At 50.6% G+C, this 20,979-nt stretch overlaps 1 protein-coding gene across 16 annotated transcripts in view; it reads left to right on the forward strand.

Moving 5' to 3' along the window:
- LOC135907219 (phospholipid-transporting ATPase ABCA3-like) overlaps positions 1–20,979 on the forward strand; it is a 456,174-nt gene that overhangs the window by 382,827 nt on the left and 52,368 nt on the right. For all 16 annotated transcript variants that reach the window (XM_070525189.1, XM_070525199.1, XM_070525188.1 and 13 more), the window contains one exon: positions 17,927–18,384. In XM_070525189.1, coding sequence (XP_070381290.1) covers positions 17,927–18,384 — 458 coding nt within the window. The remainder of the gene's footprint in view (positions 1–17,926; positions 18,385–20,979) is intronic.

The following is a 20,979-nucleotide window of genomic DNA, read 5'->3' on the forward strand; positions in this document are numbered from 1 at the left end:
TCGTTTACAGATGAGGCGAAAGTCTGGAATCGCGTAAATAGAATTAGAGGGCGACAAACATATTCACTGCCTCTGGTAAACACACAGGGTGATAAGCTGCAAGACGAGGCATACTCACTTGGGGAGCACTTTGAGAGTGCGTCAAGTTCAAAGCATTATTCGAAATGCTTTCTGAAATATAAACAAATAGAAGAATGTAAGCCACTCAAAAGAAAATGTCTACAGAATGAATCGTACAACTGCCCTTTCAGTATTGCCGAATTGAGAGCTGCCTTAAGCTCATGCAAGAGCTCTGCACCGGGATCTGACCGAATCATGTATGAAATGATCAAAACCCTACACAAAGACACCCAAGTTACACTGCTCACAATTTTAAACACCATTTGGGCTGCAGGGTACCTTCCAACTGCATGGAAAGAAGCCATTGTGGTTCCTGTTTTGAAACAAGGCAAAGATACTTCCTCTGTGGCAGAGAGAGAAAAAAAAAACATTTATTCGGACCACCGAGGTGGTTGCATTGAGGTCGAGTGGGTGGGGTCCTCATTCCAGGACTCCACTGGCCGCGGCTGCTCGACGTACTTGCCGGACGAGAGCTTCTTGTCCCGCCAGGGTATCGCCGGTCAGCTGTACCTCCCACCGCTCAAATGACGTGCTAGGCGTCTTTAAGTGTTGAGGTTTGCCCTCGCACCCCCACGAGATGTGAAAGAGTGTAGGGCGTGTGTCGCCGCACCAGGGGCAGATGCCGCGATATGTATGTGGTATGGCAAAGAAGTCGGACACGGCTGTGGACGACACGAAGGACGTGGACAAGAAGACGCAACAGCGTAGGCTTAGCCGGTACAAAACCAGGAACAGCGTCTAGCCCAAGCTCCACTTCAGAGACATTGGCGATCCGGCTGCGGAGCTCTGCACGGCGCACTTCTTCTTCCTTACAACTTCCCCCCTCGCTGAAGACGGAGCCGCACAGGAGGCCTAAGGCGTGGTGAGGACGAAGGGCTCGTGATACGGCTTGAGCCGATCTACGTGCACAATTTCGCGGCCTCGGCGTCGCAGGTCCGTAGGGGGCGTCAGAGGTTCGATAGCGTAGTTCACAGGAGAAGTTTGGCGTAGAACCCGGTAAGGTCCATGGTATCGGGATACGAACTTGGAGGAGACACCTTGTGTCGAAGTAGGAGGCACCCACAACCAAACAAGAGCGTCAGGCGAAAACTGGTGGTGGGGGCGCCCGTCGTCATGACGAAATTTCTGTAGCGCTTGTTCTTGCGTTGTAAGGGAGCGAGCTAGTTGCCGACATTCTTCTGCATACCGGGCGGCTTCGGAAGCCGGTGTACCCTCTGATAAGTCAGGACGGTAAGGGAGAATAGTATCAATGGGAAAGGTTGGTTCCCGGCCATATAGAAGAAAGAAGGGAGAAAAGCCCGTCGTTGACTGGGGTGCCGTGTTGTAGGCGTACGTGACGTAGGGAAGGATGAGGTCCCAGTTGGTGTGGTTGGAGGCGACATACATTGAAAGCATGTCGCCAAGAGTTCGGTTAAAGCGCTCTGTCAATCCGTTTGTTTGCGGGTGATATGCACTGGTACAGCGATGAATGATGCGGCATTCAGCGAGAAGTTCTTGAATGACGTCGGCGAGAAAGACGCGACCTCGGTCACTCAGGAGTTCGCGGGGAGCGCCGTGACGTAGAACGAAGCGGTGAAGCAGGAAGGAAGCAACGTCACGAGCCGTCGCGGCTGGTAGAGCGGCCGTTCCTGCATACCTCGTGAGGTGGTCTACAGCTACAATGACCCAGCGATTGCCAGCAGCTGTGTATGGCAGAGGCCCGTAGAGGTCTATCCCAACCCGGTCAAAGGGCCGCGAAGGGCATGGCAAAGGTTGCAATGCTCCAGAAGGGCGACAAGGATCAGGCTTGCGGCGTTGACATTCTGTGCAAGAGCGAATGTACTTGTGCACAAATGTGTACATACCACGCGAATAAAACCTATGACGTAGTCTGGTGTAGGTCTTGAAGAGACCAGCGTGTGCGCACTGAGGCTCGGCGTGGAAAGCGGAGCATACATCAGTGCGGAGCTGCCGAGGTATTACAAGCAGCCATTTGCGGCCGTCGGAACTGTAGTTACGGCGATAGACAATGCCGTCGCGGATGGTGAAGTGCGAAGCTTGTCGGCGTAACGCTCGGGATGGTGGGCGTGCAGGTGAATTAGAGATGTTATCTATCAAAGACGAAATCCAGGAGTCCTTGCGCTGCTCCAAAGTCATGTCGACAGAAGCGAATGGGAGAAGTCGGTCGTCTAGGACAGACACACTGACAATGTCGGCGTGGACAGGCGAGCGCGAAAGAGCATCGGCATCGGCGTGCTTCTTGCCTGAGCGGTAGACAACCCGGATATCGTACTCTTGGAGCCTCAGTGCCCACCAGGCTAGGCGGCCGCAGGGATCCTTGAGAGACGACAACCAGCAAAGTGCGTGGTGATCGGTGACGACATCGAAGGACCGGCCGTACAGGTATGGGCGAAATTTTGTGATGGCCCAGATGATCGCGAGACATTCTTTTTCCGGGACGGAATAGTTCGCTTCAGCTTTCGTCAGAGTACGGCTTGCGTAAGCAACAACATATTCTTGGCAGCCGGGCTGTCGCTGGGCGAGCACAGCGCCAAGACCAACACCGCTAGCATCCCTATGGATTTCCGTGGGAGCAGTGGGATCGAAATGGCGCAGTATCGGTGGTGTTGTGAGCAGGCGACGTAGCATTGCGAAGGCATCATCGCAAGTCGAGGACCACGCGGAAAGATTGGGGTCTCCCCGAAGAAGCTCTGTCAGAGGTGCCATAATCGAAGCGAAATTTTGAATAAAGCGGCGGAAGTACGAGCAGAGACCAATGAAACTGCGCAAGTCTTTTAGAGACGTTGGCCTCGGGAATTCTTTAACAGCACGGAGCTTAGCGGCATCAGGAAGAACGCCGTCCTTCGACACGACATGTCCGAGAATCGTCAGCTTGCGTGCCCCAAAGTGACATTTTGTCAGATTTAGTTGGAGGCCAGCGTCACTGAGACAGCGTAAAACCTGCTCCAAGCGATGAAGGTTAGTGGGAAAGTCTGGTGGGAACACTACTACATCATCCAAGTAACACAAGCACATGTTATATTTGAGGCCTCGAAGAATAGTGTCCATCATCCGCTCAAAAGTCGCCGGCGCGTTGCAAAGTCCGAATGGCATTACACGAAATTCGTATAAGCCATCTGGTGTGATGAAAGCAGTTTTAGGCTTATCTTCTGCAGCCATAGGCACCTGCCAATAACCAGAGCGTAGATCGAGGGAGGAAAAGAACTCTGCACCTTGTAAGCTGTCGAGGGCGTCGTCGATCCGCGGCAATGGATAAACATCCTTTCGGGTTATTTTGTTGAGGCGGCGGTAATCCACGCAGAAGCGGATCGAACCACCCTTCTTTTTAACTAAAACAACTGGCGATGCCCATGGGCTGTCGGACGGTTCAATGACACCACGCTTTAGCATGTCACCTACTTGCTCATCAATGACGCGTCGTTCTGTCGACGAGACGCGGTAGGGTCGCTGCCGTAGCGGTGAGTGAGAACCGGTGTCAATACGGTGACATACAGTCGTCGTTCGGCCCAGAGAAGTGCTATGACTGTCAAAAGCAGGGCGGAATTTCTCGAGGAGACGGAGAAGGTCATGGCGTTGCGTGGGGCTTAAGCCGTTGTCGATGACATGGCTGAAAACGTCTTCAGGCGATGCGGCAGGTGCGGGACTACAGTAGAGGGTGGTGACCTCTGACGATCCATCAGGAAGTTCCGACGTGGTAATGGTGTCATAAGGCTCCACAGTGCCGAGAGATTCACCACGAAGCAACGCAATCGAGAATGGGAAGTGGTTGCGTATAGGAAGGTGAGTAGCACCAGCTTGAAGGCTAAGCAGCGCAGTTGGGAGTGGTGAGAGGTGGCGGTGAACGAAAGCAGTCGAAGGCGTGAAGAGTACGGTAGAGTCGGAGGCAATGGAACAGGATACAGGTGCCAGAACGAATGCGTGCGGAGGTATATGGATGTCGTCAGTGAGGGACAACTTGGTGCAGGAAAGCGAAACGGCATCAGATATGGCATTGCCAAGCGAAGAGAAGGCGACTTCTGCACGGGAGCAGTCAATAACAGCTTGGTGACGGGAGAGAAAGTCCCAACCTAAAATAATATTGTGGGAACAGTGGGGAAGAACGACGAACTCGACTGTGTAGACCACTCCTTGAATTTCAAGTCTGGCGGTGCACGCAGCCACCGGCTGGACGTGCTCTGCTGTGGCTGTGCGGAGTAAAGGACCGAAGAAAGGCGTCGTGACTTTTCGTATTGAGCGGCATAGTTTTTCGGCAAGTACAGATATGGCGGCACCTGTGTCAATGAGGGCAAGCACAGAGACTCCTTCAACAGCGACATCAATAACGTTGGGCGGCGAAAGAAGAGGGCTTGAGCGGTGTGACGATGACGCAGTTCTTGCCTCGGGAACTGCCCCACTTAGTTTTCCGTGTCAGCGGTAGAGGGACGTCGACGCATCGGGGAGAGCGAGCGACGACGAGGAGAAGGAGAACGGCGGTCGGAAACTGGGCGAAGGCTTGGGCGGGGAAGGGGTAAATCGCGGTCTGGAGCGTAAGACGACGGATAGTCGTACACGGCTGTGCGTGGGTCATCACGTGGATGAAGTGGACGGCGGCGTCACAGGCGTGCGACGTGCCCGGGAATACCACACGAATAGCAGATGGGCCGATTGTCCAGTGTGCGCCAGGGATTAATCACTCGATGGGCTGGAGGTCGTGGCGGCGTGGGCGTAAAAACAGGGCTAGGCATCGGAGGCGAAGCCCGGAAGGCGGTGGTCGTGGACGTGGTCGTGCGACGGCGTCGGCGTAAGTCAATGGGGCGGTGAGTTGAGGCGCCCGTTCCAGAGGAAGGACCTCGGACACTTGTTCTTCTATAACGTGTCGTAGGGTAGGGCTAAGTGACGAACTTGACTCTGGTGGGTTGGAGATCAGGGAGAGCAACTTCTTCCCGGACGAAAGCCTTGATTTGCGAGAGGAGGGTGGCATGTAGAAAAGGAGAGGTCAAGCCGGACGACGATTCCTGATGGGGAACAGGACGGCGAGTGAGGAGGCGTTGACGGCGGAGCTCGTCATAGCTTTGGCACAGTTCAATAACTTGTGCAACAGTAGATGGGCTCTTTGAAATGAGCATCTGAAACGCGTCCTCGTCGATACCCTTCATGATATGCTTGATTTTATTGCCCTCAGTCATGCATGCATCGACGCGTTTACAGAGATCGATGACATCTTCGATGTAGCTGGTAAAGTTCTCACCAGGCTGCTGAGAGCGCGACTGCGGGCGCTGTTCGGCACGAAGCTTTTGCACAGCAGGGCGGCCGAAGACCTCGCTGAACTTTGTCTTGAACACCGTCCAGCTTGGAACTTCGCTTTCGTGGTTCCGAAACCGCAAGTGGGCAATTCCGGTGATGTAGAAAGGGACGGTGGTCAATTTCGTGATGTCATCCCATTTGTTGTTCCGACTGACGTGTTCGTATGATGAGAGCCAGTCATCAACGTCATGGTCGTCAGTGCCGCTAAAGATAGGAGGGTCCCGCTGGCGGAACGTGCCGGGGCATACGGTAGACTGGGGAGCAGGTGGTGGTAAGCTCGTGGTGCTTTCGGTGGTCATGATGGCAGGGAGAGTCCGGCTGCGCAATTCCAGGATTGCAGGAGACCCAGCAAACCTCCACCAATTATGGCAAAGAAGTCCGACACGGCTGTGGACGACACGAAGGACGTGGACAAGAAGACGCAACAGCGTAGGCTTAGCCGGTACAAAACCAGGAACAGCGTCTAGCCCAAGCCCCACTTCAGAGGCATTGGCGATCCGGCTGCGGAGCTCTGCACGGCGCACTTCTTCTTCCTTACAGTGGGAACATTTTACTGTATCTGTGTAGGTTTGGAAATGTGTTGGTCTGTATAAGTCGGAGAGCTACGGCATCTTCAGTGCTGAGCTTTTTGTGAGGCGGGGGATAAATCCTGCGGTTGAGTCGCTGGATCTCCAGTCGGTCGCAATAATTGAATGGCAGGGGCATGAAGGTAAAGGGTGGGGATTGATGAGACGATTGGTCTTGCCCCACTCGGTTGATTAGCGCTCGAGCTAGGGCGTTCGCCCTTTCGTTCCCCTCCAGACCCACGTGACCCTGCGTCCACGTGATTTGATGGTATTCTTGCAGCCTCGGGCCTAGAATCTGAGCCGCCAGCAGCGGTGTTCGTCCGTTCGTAAAGTTACGGCAGGCCTGTTGCGAGTCGGTAACGACATGAAATTCCCTGCCTACCCTGTCTTCTTGCTTTATTACCTGCGCCGCGGCAATGGTCTCAGCCGCAGCTGGGGTCTCTGCCCTCACGGAGGCCGCGAGAGTCAAGGAGTTGTCTCTCCCGTTCACGGCGGCTACCGCGAAGAGGCCCCCCACAGGGTACGCCGCCACGTCCACGTACGTCACGTACGGGTCACCCTTGAATTGTCGGCGCTGTCTGTCGACGCGAGCCTTGCGTCGTCCTTTATGGAGTTCATGACTCATGTGCTTCGGTATCGGATTCGCCTTGATCTTGCCTCTGACCTCAGGCGGGAGTGATCGTTGCCCATCGAGGGCACGGAGCTCCGTTTCCGTTTCGGTCCGGTGGAGGATGGCTCTGCCCGCCACCGTGTTCTGTAGTCTGGCCTTTTGCGAAGCCATAACCGCGTCCGACAGCTCAGCGAAGGTGTTGTAGATCCCGAGGGCCGCTAACTTCTTGTTTGAGGTGGTGACAGGGAGACCCAGGGCCGTTTTGTACGCGCCTCTGATGATGGCATCGACTTGTTCTTGGTCGCGTTTGTTTAGCGAGCGATAGTGATACGGCATGCTATACGTTATTCAGCTGATCACCAGAGCCTGGACGAGGAGAATCGTGTCCTCTTCTCGCATGCCCTTGCGGCTTCTTGTAATTCGTTTTATAATCCGCGAGATCTGGTTGGTGACCGACCTAAGGGTTTGGATGGTGTGGGAGGCTTTCAGGTTCCTCTGGATCCAAAAACCCAGAATCCTAATCTTATTGCCTTCCGTTATCTTCTGGCCCTCAATATAGAGGTCGACAGGGCCGGGGGACTTGTAGAATCCTCCTCCGTGCACACGGATCACCTCGGACTTTTCGGGCGCACAACGCATCCCGCTCGCTGCCTCAAATCTCTCCACGGCCGTCGCGGCCTCTTGAAGGGTCGCCTCTTTTTGCGCTAGAGAGCCCTTGGTGGCCCAGAGCGTGATGTCGTCTGCGTACAGGGCGTAACCTAGGTCGGGAATCTTCCGCAGCTCTTTGGTCAGCGCTAGCATCGCGACATTGAAGAGAATCGGGGAGATTATCGCCCCTGTGCGGTGTTCCTTTGTTCGGCACGTCGATCGTATCCGATCGAGTCTTGCCTATTCCGATGGTTGCCGTCCGGCCCGTCAGGAACGATTTAACGTAATTAAAGATGCGCTCCCCGCAGCTGATGTTGTTCAGTCCCTTGAGAATGGCCTCGTGGGAGATGTTATCGAAGGCCCCTTTTAGGTCGAGTGCGAGCAGGAGGTGTTCTCCTCCCTTCGGGATGCCCTTGAGAACTTCTTCCCTTAGGATTAGAAACGCATCTTGAGCCGAAAGTCCCGGTCTGAAGCCAAGCATGGTGTGCGGGAAGAGGTCACCGTCCTCTATGTAATGTTGGAGGCGGGTTTCGATGACCCTCTCGTACAGCTTGCCGAGGCACGAAGTCAGCGAGATGGGACGCAGGGTGTCGATCGCGGGCTTCTTGCCGGGTTTGGGAATGGTCACGATTTCCGCGTGTTTCCACTCGTTTGGTACGTGGCCCTTGCTCCAGAGTTCCTCGTTTAGGTATTCGGTCAAGTCCTGGATGTCCATCGGGCTCAGGATTCTAATCATGGCATTGGTGATTTTGTCAACTCCGGGGGCTGTGTTGCGCTGTGAGGCTCGTGCCGCGGCATACACCTCTTCCTCCATGATGGGAGCGTCCAGTTCTGGTCTTGGTTCTCTTTCATATTTTAGGAGGCAGGGTTGGATGGGGTCGCTACCCAGGTACCTGTTTTTTAGGGTGTCAATCAAATCCTGGTCGTTTCCGGGGAACTTGTGAGCGATTTCTAGAAGCGTCCGACTAGTTGTCGATTTCGCCTTGTCGGGCTCGATCAGGCAGCGTAGGATGGCCCACGTCTGCGCCGTACTCAGGGTACCCTTGAGCGAGGTGCAAAATTGTACCCAATTTTGCTGCGTCAGCTCGTTTGCGTAATTTCTGGCCTCGTCTGTTATTTTCTCGATTCGAAGACGTAGCTTCCGGTTTAACCGCTGTCGCTTCCACCGTTTGAGGAGGCCCTCACGGGTTTCCCACAGGTGTAAGAGCCGGCGGTCGACTTCGGGCGTCTCGACCGTGCGCTGGATGGTTTTAGTGGTTTGGATGTGGGCGTCCCGGAGGTGCTGCATCCATTCCGCTATGTCTGTTATACCGTTTTCGGGCGGGGGGTACTGCCTGAATGCCTCCCAGTTCGTAAGCCTAATTTCGCCAATTTTTCTCTTGAGTTTCGGCGTGGATACCGAGATGCTGAGGATATAGTGATCGCTGCCCAATGTTTCGCCCAGGTGCGCCCATGAGTATGCCCTTACGTTTTTGACAAATGACAGGTCCGGAAACGTGTCTCGACTTACACTGTTGCCTACTCGGGTTGGTTGGAGGAGGTTTGTTATCAATTCGAGGCCCATTTGGTCAACCGCATCGAGGAAGTCGTGTGTCTAGCGTTCATGTCTCCCACAACTACCAGCTGGTTGCAGCCGGCGGCTCTCACGCTGTCGTAAATGATGTTGCGGAAGTCGTCTTTCTGAGCCCTTGGCGGACTGTACAAATTCAGGATGAAAGTGCTACGTCTACCCCTCTTCTGCGGGAGGACTTCCACTAGCACGTGATTAATGTCATGATGTTGATAATGTTGTCCCACGGCCGTCACCGTTTTGTGCACTAAAACCGCGGCTTTCGGTGATCCCGCGTGTTTAATTACGTAGTAACCCCGTAGCCTGATCGGCTGGTTCCTGACCTCCTGAAGGCAGATGACGTCGGGGGGTATAGGTGATTTTGGATGAAGAGTTGGAGTGAACTTGCCTTCTGGGTGAAAGAGCGACAATTCCACTGCCAGATCTCGAGGTGTTCGGGCGCGCTGCGTGTGGTGTTAGCCATTGCTGACGTTCATGCCACCACCGTCGCAGTTGTCGGCGTCCCTGACGTCACCCGTGTTATTTATGCGCCTGTACGCCTTGATGCGTGGGTTGCTGATCTCGTCGTCGACCCGCTTGCGCGAGCCAAACTCAACCTTGCGTATTCTTCTTTCAAGGTCTTCGTGGCTTAGTGTGTTCTCCTTGACTTTATTGTTTAATTCGCCCATCTGGTGAAGCATCTGTTGTATCGTAGCATAAATACCTTCGAGGGTGACTACACTTGACTGGACTGCCGCTGCCGAGGCCGCACCGGGCAGCGATGAGGGCGTGGTGGTTCTTGAGGGGGGAGGAATGGAGATGGCGGGCTCCTGGCCTATCGTTCCGCTTTGCGACCCTGCCTGTGTGTGGTTGCTGGTTTTGCTTAGCAACGCTTCTAAGCGTTGCATGCGTTGGTTTAGGTCGTTAACCTGAGCCTTGAGTTTTTATTTTCTTCCGTGATGCGCGTACATTCTGGGGAGCATTTACTTCTTTCACTGGTATTTTGAGCGGAGGAGGTACTAGACTGATTCCGGCTCACCTTGTTGTTGTTGGCTTGGTTTTTCTGTTTAGACGTGGATGTCGAGGTAGAAGGCTGCCGCTGCCCTTGCTTCTCTCCTAGCTTTGGCCACTCCGAGCGGAATCGGGACCTTGACCTGTTCTGGGACCGGGATCGGGACCGGGACCGGGACCGGGACATTGACCTGGACTGGGCCCGGGACCTCGAGCGGCTCGCCGAGGATTCCGAGCTAAACCACCGTAGGCGGCTTCGCCTTGGCCTTCCTCCATCATTGTCGTCGTCTTCCTTCCTCCTTCCGGGTGGAGGATGCTTCTTGGTGGTAGTGCTGTTGTTTTTTAGCTTTTGCTTGCACTCGCGAGACCCCGTGGCGTGGGCTTCGCCGCAGACGGCGCACTTGAGCGAGCACTAGTGGCCGTCCGTCGGGTCGCGCGTCCCGCAAGCGAGACAGATTTTGATGTTCGGGGTAGGACAAACGTCCGATCGGTGTCCCATGCGCTGGCACACATAGCAGATTTGTTTTGTGGGCTTGTAGGTGTGGCACTCGGTCTCCCCTCCGTAGTAGTAGACGTATCGTGGAACTACGTGAGAACTGAACGTGATCAAGGCTGTCTTGGTCTTTCCCAGCATGCGGGCCTGCACGATTTCCACGCCTTGGGGCCTAACCCTTAGGTGAGTCATAAGCTCCTCGGGCGAGGTATCCGGGTCGATTCCATGAATGACGCCCCGGGCCACTCCGTCCGGTGCCGCAACGTAGGAGTTGACTTCGTAAAGGTCGCCGCCCAGCACAATCCGCGTGATCTTGCGCGCAATATCCGCGACCTCCTGATCTGGGGTACTAACAATAATTATGTTGGAGCCGGGTCGCAATCGCACGATGAAATGCGAATCGTCAACTTTCCCTCCGCAGGCGGCCGAGATGGCTTTTGATATTTGGTGGTTGCTGAAACTCTTCACCTGAAGGCCTTTCTTGGGTCGAATGATGATTTTGAAGTCGCTACGTGGCAGTGGGGGGAGTCGTCGCCTCTTCTTAAAAGAAGGCTTCTTTGATGCCCCAGCGCCTGCAGCTGCGTCGGGTGATGATGATAACGCGGTGGCAGAGGAGGGTGATAGCGGAGAGAGCACCTTGCCTGCCACGCGCACTTGCTCGCCTCTGGCGAGCTTCTTCTTCGTTCTTCGCTTGAGGTGTAATGACCAGTTGGAATAAGGACATTCCGATGGCGTCCCTTGCGAAAGGTCCTCTTCCATAGTGGAAGGGTCGTCGTGGCGATCTTCCGAAATGTCTTGGAAGTCCATGGCTGTAGTTTCTGGCGACGAAGGCCCGGCGGCAGCTTGAGCAATAGCACCGGGGGCGGGTGGGGCTGTAGCAACAACTCCACCTCGACTCCCTCTGGTAGAAGTAGAAGCGACCGGCTGGGATCCAGCAATGTGCGCCATAGTGAGTGCCGAGTAATCGTAGCAAGCGAGCGGCGGCAAAGGCGGCGGAGCGCCTCGCCTACCTCCGCGCTGCTACGTACGGCGGCGTCAGGCTTAACACGGCAGCGCCACCCCGGAGAACTTCAAAGTCCAAAAGCGCAAAATAATATGCACTCACGGTCTTCAAACTTCCTAAGGGGGTTCCGGATGACTTCACGAAGGTCGTCTGACAAAGACTTCGGTCCTCCGATGTGAATTTCTTAAGAGAATAATGAAAGTCGACAGAGCCCATGCGAAGCACGTCTACGCTGCTCGGCTCTTCTTCTTCTTCCGTCTCTGTGGCAAGCTACCGCCCGATCGCCCTCACAAGTTGTCTTTGTAAGGTATTTCAAAAAATGATTATTCGGCGACTCATCCATTTCCTTGAAATGAGCAAAATGCTTGATTCTTATCAGTGCGGTTTCCGAGAATGGCGCTCCACAACCGATCATCTCGTACGTGTTGAAGGAAATATCCGGGACGCATTTATACATAAACAGTTCTTCCTTTCGATATTTCTCGATATGGAAAAGGCGTATGATACAGCGTGGCGTTACGGAATCCTAAGAGACTTGTTAGAAATGGGCATCCATGGTAATATGCTTAGCCTAATAGAAAGCTATCTGTCCAATCGTACCTTCCAGGTAAAAGTCGGCAATGTACTTTCGCGTCCTTTTACGCAAGAAACGGGTGTACCACAAGGAGACGTGCTCAGCGGCACGCTCTTTATCGTGAAGATGAACACGGTTCGCGCTTTATTACCACAGGCAATCTTTTATTCTGTCTACGTGGACGACATACAAATAGCTTTCAAATCTTCTAACCTCGCAGTCTGCGAGAGACAGGTACAACATGGCCTGAACAAAGTCTCAATCTGGGCAGACAAGAATGGATTTAAGATAAATCCTACCAAAACTCTTGCGTTCTTTTTACAAGAAAGAGAGGAATGATTCCAGATCCTTGCTTGGAACTATGTGGACAACAAATACCCGTAAACAAAGAGCACAGATTTCTAGGTGTTACGCTAGACTACAGACTCACTTTCGTTCCCCACACTAAACATATTAAAGAAAAATGTCTGAAAACAATGAACCTAATGAAACTTCTATCCCATACTTCGTGGGGTAGTGACAGGAAGTGCTTAATTTATTTCTATACGAGCCTGATCCATTCATGATTAAATTATGGTGCCGTGATCTATCATTTTGCCGCCCCGAGTGCGCTAAAGATGCTAGACCCTGTTCACCATCTAGGTATCCGTTTAGCCACAGGAGCTTTCAGAACGAGTCCCACACAAAGTTTATATGCAGAATCGAATGAGTGGTCACTTCATATCCAGAGAACATACATCAGCCAAACATATTTTTGAAAGTCCACTCTAATCCTCAACATCCGTGTTATAATACCGTTAACGAGATGACATATGCTACACTCTTTCGCAATCGTCCCTCCGTAAGACAGCCTTTCTCACTGCGTGTGAGGGAGCTTAGTCATAAAATGCATGTTCCATTCCTCGAGCTTCGCCTAATGCATCCAGCGAAGCTGCTACCTCCTTGGGAGTGGCAGCTGATACAATGCGATATATCTTTCATGCAAGTTACAAAATGCGCTCCAGAGATTGAAATCCAAATGCATTTCCGGGAACTCCAGCACAAATACTCCTGCACGGAGTTCTACACAGTCGCATCTAAGTCACACGACGGGGTGTCCTATACAGCCGTCGATCCATCCTTCTCGGAAACCGATGTACTGCATCCGGAAACTAGTATCTTTACGGCTTAGGCTTACGCACTGCTGTCGGTCGTAAAGCATATAAATAAATCAAAACTCCAGAAATCAGTTATATATACGGACTCCCTTAGTGTTGTGAAGGCCTTGATGTCTTTGTCTAACCACAAAAATCCGGTAATTATTCACTCTATTCCGTTCTGTGGAAAGCGTATATAGGCAACCAGCATGTCATCATATGCTGGGTGCCAGGTCATAGGGGCATTGAAGGTAATGTTCTGGCGGACCAGATGGCCACGTCAGTTGCATCGCATTGTGCTAATCCCTGTCACAGATCCTGCTAGTTCCTGTCACAGATCTGAAGCCCTTCTTACGGAGGAAACTACGGAACCTCTGGCAACGCCTATGGGACGCGGAAACAAATAATAAGCTCCACGTGATAAACCCACAGTTAGGATTTTGGCCCTCTGCAACAAAATCACGCCGAACAGATGTCCTACCCGGTCGTCTCGGAATAGGACACACATTCGGCACCCATAATTTTCTACTCACCGGAGTGACCCTCCAACCTGCGGTAGATGCGAGGAGAGGCTTACCGTCCTCCAGGTCCTCCCACCGTGTCGGAAAGCCGAATCTGAAAGAAAGAAACATTTTCCCTTAGCATACTGGCAGCACATTCCCCTTCATCCAGTAATGTTACTCGGCCCAGAACCTTTATTTGACACCAACGCAGTCGTATGTTTTCTGAAAGATGCTGTCTTGCATGTTATTAGCCCCACATGTTCGTAGCGGGTCCTCTCTTCAGAGGATGCCGCTGGGATAGCTCTTTCGTATAGCACGTGCCTCAAGGCCCTTGTGTTTCAAGGGCTCTGGCGAGGCAGCAGTGCTCCAAGTAATTTTACCATCTTATATATTTTCTATTTTGCATAATTCTTCTACGATGGATTTTAATGTTCATAGTATTCGTCATTAGTCATCGCTATAATGTTATAGCACGTAGATTTTACGCACTTTACAGCGACTATTTATAGGCCACTTTACAGCCAAGTCACATCTTCCATAATACATCAACATTACCACTTGTCATGGCGCTCTTTTGCCAAACGTGGCCCTTGCGCCACAAAACACCACACATCATCATCAAGTACGTTTGGCCATGGTTGATAACGGTTGGACGTGCATTGATGAGGCAGAAACGAGCTATAATGGTGGAGAATGGTTGGAACGTCATCAGCGCACCTCGTTGCCTACGTACCGTCACCGATACACAACGTACGGTGATACACTCGAGATAGGCTAAGTCCAAATTTCGTTGAAATTTCGTCAGGCGAGGGTGATACACTGTCAAATAAACTGGCACTCGACTAAACTTCAAAATATGAAATACGAAATGGCGTTTAAAGACGGCTACGGGTCCCTTGTTCACAATGAAGATGAGCGCAAGAAGAGGTAATTAATTATGTGTTATGTGGCGCAAAGTGCGCATGTATATCTCGGGGTGATTACCCCGTATCCGCTTAACGGCGGTTCTTGTCGTTTGAATATGTAAATATTCTAAGAGCAGTTTTGACGATAGTCGCTTCTCTGTCACCATTATGCTCGCAGCATCCTAATCGACGGTGTGGTTGGTAGCCACGTGATGATCCGCCAAGGCGTTTGAACTTGCACTGCTCTTTCTTGCAGCGTTCTGGTGCTACTGAATCCTTCCTTTAAAATTCCCAGTTTCACCTGTGTAGCGTACTTCACAACTCTTCCGCGGACTCTTGTGGATTACCCTTGGAAGTATTGACCTTTCCGAAGGGGGTTTCACGCGTACAAGATTGTGTTTTAGTTTTTTTTTTCTTTTGGAATGTCTGCGATTTTTACGCCATATGTGCCAAAACCTCATGCCAGTGCCTCACTGGTGCTTTGCGCGTAGGGGACACCCACCAGTTTCAGCTTCTCTTTTTCTTGTACCCTTGTGTTTTCTGCAACTGAAGACCACCATTCTTGAATTCTAGGAATCTGTGCTGGATAGCCACTGTTGAAGAGGTCCTTCCTTAACACGGCTAGCTCTTGCTTGGGCAGTGCAGCCTCGGAGCAGATGCGCAATGCGCAAGAGAAGATTGAAGCGACAACGGAGCATTTCTCGACTATAGGATGCGCAGTCGAACCTCAAATGCCTCCCCGTGTGGGGCGGCATCCGATACACACTGGCTGTAACGCTTTTGGGCGAACCTCATAAGAGGACGTTCAGAAACTCAATCTTTCTATTGTTTTATTCTTCTATGGTGAACTGGGCACTTCGTATAAAATAGTTCAGATGCTCAAGCGAATGCAACACCTCTTGGAGATGAATCACACAAAACCAGTCATTTATGTACCGGGCAAAAACTTTTGGAGCGGTCTTCTGCGAGGTCATCGCAGAATTTCCAAGTGCCTCTTGGGAGATCTTTGCACAGGCGACGGACACGGAAGGTCCCATTGCTCTTGGGAACCGCTGCTTGTAAAATTATTTGTTGAACACGAAGTGTGTGTTGTTCGTGCAGATTTCCAGGAGGCAGCATAAGTCTTGCGTTTCAAATGGAATACGTCGAGGTAGTGAAGCGTCCTTCTCGAAAAGTTCCTTGCAACACTGGGCTGTGTAATCGGCGGGCAACAAGTAAACATTGACTTTACGTCGAAAGAGCCTTTCATCTCATCGTCCTCGACGGCGATATCTCTTACAAGTTCAGTGAAATGTGCCCAATCCTTGACATAAGTGGGTGTGTGTCCTAACAAGTGACGTAGGACACCATGCAGATAGCCGGATATTTCAATCACGAGGCTATACTGCAAACCGAGCTCCCAGCGAACCCGACTTCAAGGAACTCTCACCCGTCCCCAAGGACTACTCGGACATTCTAGCACATTACAGAGGGATCACAAAGATAGACCCGCCCCCACATAATCATCTTGCTACGGAATAGGCAGTTGACTGGGCGCAACATCAAACAGGCACCTTTCCCAACTTATGCATACTAACAAAATGAACCCTACACAATACGCAGCAAATTCCCCTGGTGCAACATGAAACCCACCCTCACTCACGCTACAAGGAATGACAAAGTAAATGAGATTCCAATATTACAAACCCAAGGGCAGAGCGATGGGACGTACAGCTGCGACCACCACGAAGACCAGCAACCACCACGAAGACCAAATCGGTCTAAAGCAGTGAGCTCGCAAGGCGGCTGAGGCGAATGGAGCCCTGGCCGAAGGCAACCGACCCTGATGACCGCAACTGGGAATAAAAGCATCCGGACTTAAGATCCTGGTGGGCAACCGCACCACACCTCTCTAAATAAAGCCAAATAATGTTTTACAACAACAACAACATCAATGCGAATGATGGGCAGTACATGGATTTGTCTGATATTTTTGTCTCTTGGTTCACACGCCCTTGTGGCTTTGTTTATCACGCTTTATCCACCTTCATTGTCACAAATCAATTGATGCTTTTCTAAGTCCAGAAGGCTACGAACACGCACAGTCGCTACTAATTGCAACGATTCAGCTTACCGAGATGGCCAAATCAAAACGCGCGGAGCGTCTGAAGACGCTCGCTTTCGCGCGAGAAATTTATGAGGACATTTTATGCCGCCTCGCGAAACATGTGCCCGAGGTGATATCGCGTCGACATAGGGCTTATGTGCTAGAGGTTCTGCGTTGAATTCCTGCCATCGGACAATTTTATCAGTACTTATGTAATTATTTCTTGCGCACCGTTTTTGTGGAGAAGGATAAGTTTACAAAGTTGCGAAGTCCTTTGAAGTCAGAAGGACGGATTGAGGCAAATCATGTACAGCCCAGTGCCTATCACTCCTTCGTTGGATGAAGCGGCCCGCTGGCAGCTCCCGCAGACACTAGCGCCACAGTTCCCCCTAGGTATTCTTGTACGAAATTGAGCACCCACTTGACCAACGGTAATTAAACCACCATTACCGCAGCTTCATTGCGAAAGACACGTGGTTTCCGCCACTCATTATTGATGCCGCTCCACTGACAAGTAGCGCGGCCCTCTCCTAAGCTTTTTTTCCTGCTCGCCTTCGTTGTTTTTGCGGTGAGATGCACTCCACCTCTGTGAACATCCTCCAACGGCCCGCTTGCGCATCGCGCATGCGTCGTTGGCATGAAAACAGCCGCGGCGGCGGTGGCGTGAAGGCGCCTCGATTATCTGCATAATTTCTATGGCAAGGAAATATCGTAAGTAAGGGCGCAGGTTTCTGCAAACCTAGGTGCTGTTTACCGTTAAGCAGGTACAATGAGGCTTGCGTTCCAGGAAATAGAGCTGTTCACAAGGATGGCGCATATCTATTAGTGACAAAGGGGTTTGCTATTAAGCGCGAGTTTGGCAGCGCTGGGCTATAGGTACATATTATGGGCTATAGATACATTTAATGGAGTGTTAAAAAGGAGCGCATTCCGATGGATATCAAGAGGTACACTGTTAAGCGAGTACGCATAGTTTCAATAAGAAATAAAATCGGTGACTGTAAACCATTTTTATGCCAAAAAAAATGCAGCTGAAATGAGACCAACTAATAAAGAAGCATTGGACGAAGGAATAGTCACAGAATTTCCGAGAAGGGCAAAGAAAAAATGCAACAAAACAAATCAATGAGAAATATTGCTTTAAAAAAAAAGAGATTTCTACGAAAGTGTGCAGCGCAAACATCGTTCTGACCAGATGCCTGAAGATAACATCTAACTATTTTATTCCACTGTTTTCTAAAATATAAACTATGTATAGCACCCTCTGAAGTGTTATTTCTGTTAGCTCCAAAAGAATTTTTCGCTGAAACAGAAAATCAAGTCTGCAAGTTCAGCACCTTCATTGTGATAGCCCTACGCAGCGCTGCTTCTCGCTGGCTGGTGTTAGTTGCAGGAGTTTCCGTTCTATGCCATCGCTTGTAAAAGTTGATCTTTTACAGGTTACTCCCTCGGGATCGATTGCACCGGTGGTCTACTGCAGTTCACTTACAATGGAATAGGCTTTGAGTTAGTGGCCGTAGTAGCCGAAGGCCTGCTCTTGATGGCGCTCATGATCTTCCTGATGTCCGGCTGCTTTCTTTCGGGACACGCCCTCGCGAGCGATGAACTGCCCGGTGAACAAGACGTGGAGGAGGAGAAGAAGAGGGTAAAAGCTGCGCGCCAGCAGGACGGGCTCGCAGGCTACTCGCTCCTCGCCTGGAGTCTTCACAAGTGGTTTGGCACCCTGCACGCGGTCCGTGGTATATACATGGCACTCCGGCCCACCGAGTGTTTCGGCTTGCTCGGCGTGAATGGGGCCGGCAAGACCACCACGTTTCAAATGCTGGCCGGACTGATAAGTGTCTCGGACGGCGACGCTGCCACTGCGGTGGCGAAACTCAGTACAAACATCCGCCAGGTGAGTGGAACTCTGTGCTCTTTATCTCCACCGCGTGATGAACAGTGGGCAATAATAGCCGAATGCTGCTCGAACCACCATTCCGACAAGTGGACATTCCTTAATCAGTGCTGGGCAGTATCGAAGATGCATCTATCTTAGATATTATCTTAGATAGACTTTGCCTATGTTGTATCAGTACCCCGATACATCTGGAAACACGTGTATCAGTATCTCTATTTCCGATACGCGAAAGAATGCATCGTGTGTCTTAGGACACCAAATATTTCTATTGCAACATCACCGTAAGAAACTTTAATCGTTGGTACATGGATTTGTCTCACCTTCATGCTTCTAGCCTCGGACCTTCCTGCGAATTAGTTTATTACGCTTTATCTGCCCCCATTGTCCTAAATTTCAGGCATGTCAATATTTTTCAAAATTCAGAAGACTTTGCAAACACACAAAATCGCCACTAATTGCATCGGTTAAGACTGTCGAAGTGGGCACAGTGAAACGCACCAGGCATCTTAGAGCGCTGACATGCCAGCGAGCGATTCATAGGGCGTAATGGTTTCAATATCGGGCTTCTGTGCTTGAGGTCCTGTGCTCACATCCTGTCATTGGCGACGTTAATAATGTTTCTTCAGTTATTTATTACACACCACTTTGTCATAAATTATGAGTTTGCGAAGTCACGAAGCCATTTGAAGCCAGAAGCGCGATGTTTAGGCAAGCCCTTGTACTACCCGTAATTCCCATTCCGGCTTAACCACCCCGATTGCTGCTCCAGTAGACAAAGCGCAAGAGTTCCCCCTACTAATTATTATAATGTATTCTATGAATAAAATTATTGGCAGAGACATTATTTTATTTTTCTACCAGAGTCCTCAATCAAGGACAGGCGGTGAAGTATGCGTGTCTCTACTGACGGAGCAGTGCCACATGCTGGCGCTCGCCGCCTTCTTGTGTTTTTTTTCTCTTTTTCTTTTACGTTGCGTCGGTGCCATGACAATTGCTCGTAGCCACGGTACCATGCTGCGTATGTGAATGCATGTGGATTTTCTCGCGCAAATTTTGATGCCGTTATAGTTTCGTTATCGAAGTTTCTCCTGCTGGGTGTTTTCTTGCGAGGTCTGAAGAATGCAAGAATGGGGTTGCCTTGGGTCTAGCAACTCTCATGCATCAGCGATCTGAACGATCTCGGGTATGTAAGTTCGACTGTTCTGAACCAAAGGGTGGATGACGCTGCTTCCGGGACACTTGCGTTTATGGCGGCTTTTTTTTTTAGCTCGATAGACAACATTCTGAGATACTGACAGACATTTCTGCATAATGAAACAGGCTTGATTGGAGTTGCGAAATTTCCGAGCAAACATTGTTGTGCATACAAGTTTGCTTGCTGCTACAGTATACCGACCTATAATAAGAAATTTGCAAATGTATTGAAGTATCTCAACATACAAATGAAAAGTATCGTATCAGATACAAAATTGCTGTAGTATCTTCTATCTCTAAATCAAATATTGCTGCCTTAGTATCTTTCATCGTATCATGATACCTTCGCCAAGTATCTTTGCCCAGCCGTGGTCTTCTTCTGTGCGGTCGCCGCCCTGATGGTAGTCTGCTCCACTTTTCGGTGACATCCCTTGTTCTACCACTGTTAATCACTTCAAGCGCCCATCTTCCCGTGAATCACCCTCTTGTTTTTTGTTATCTCCACCACGTCCTACACGACGGTCGGCACGGCTTGAAAACAACAGCGCACCTTTCATATGAGAGAGGAGAAAGATGTTTCATAGGAAAATAGGAGAAACTTTTCATTCACGTCCAATAATCGAGAATAAAAACAACAGGAAGTATTTAAATTATTGCCGTGAGACATTTAACCTTCAGAGATTATAAACCTTAAATTTTTGTTTGAGAATTCATTTCTCCTTTGGTAACATCACTATTTACCAAATACTCTAGAACGCTTGCTCTGTCTGTGTGTGTGCGTATGTGTGTGTGTTTTGGGCAACTATGGGTTTTGGGCAACTATGGAACGAAAGATGTTTGGCGTAACGTTATGAGACAGGAAGAGAGTGGTGTGGATCAGGCACCAAACGAGGATAGCCGGAATTCTAGTTGACGTTAGGAGGTGGCCTTTCCATTTAGGTTACAGAATGGGTAACAATACAAGAGAAAGCGTAGTCCATGACGGCAGACGCAAGAAATTTAGTGAATTAAATGAATCTCTCAAGCAAAAAATACGCGGAAAAAATCGTAAACTATGACTTGCACACAACCCACAGACATGATAGCTCTCGGATTGTAACTTGACTACACGAGAAAACATAATTATGTTATGCGGGAACTCAAAGAAACCCCCTTTTACAGCGTCCCAGTTGAAAAACACTACAGGAAATTCTGACAGTCTGTCGTATTTTGGGACGCTGTTTCTGTAGTTCTGTTGCCTGTAGTTCTGTTGCCTGTAGTTCTGTTGCCTGTAGTTCTGTTGTCTGTAGTTCTGTTGTCTGTAGTGTGACGTCCTGTAGTAGAAAGCTCTGTAGTTCATGATCAATATTTAATTAAAAATTGACAGAGACCTCCTTAAGGATATTAAATTTGTTAGTA

This window comes from Dermacentor albipictus, chromosome 9, assembly GCF_038994185.2.
Source record: "Dermacentor albipictus isolate Rhodes 1998 colony chromosome 9, USDA_Dalb.pri_finalv2, whole genome shotgun sequence".
Lineage (NCBI taxonomy): Eukaryota > Metazoa > Arthropoda > Arachnida > Ixodida > Ixodidae > Dermacentor > Dermacentor albipictus.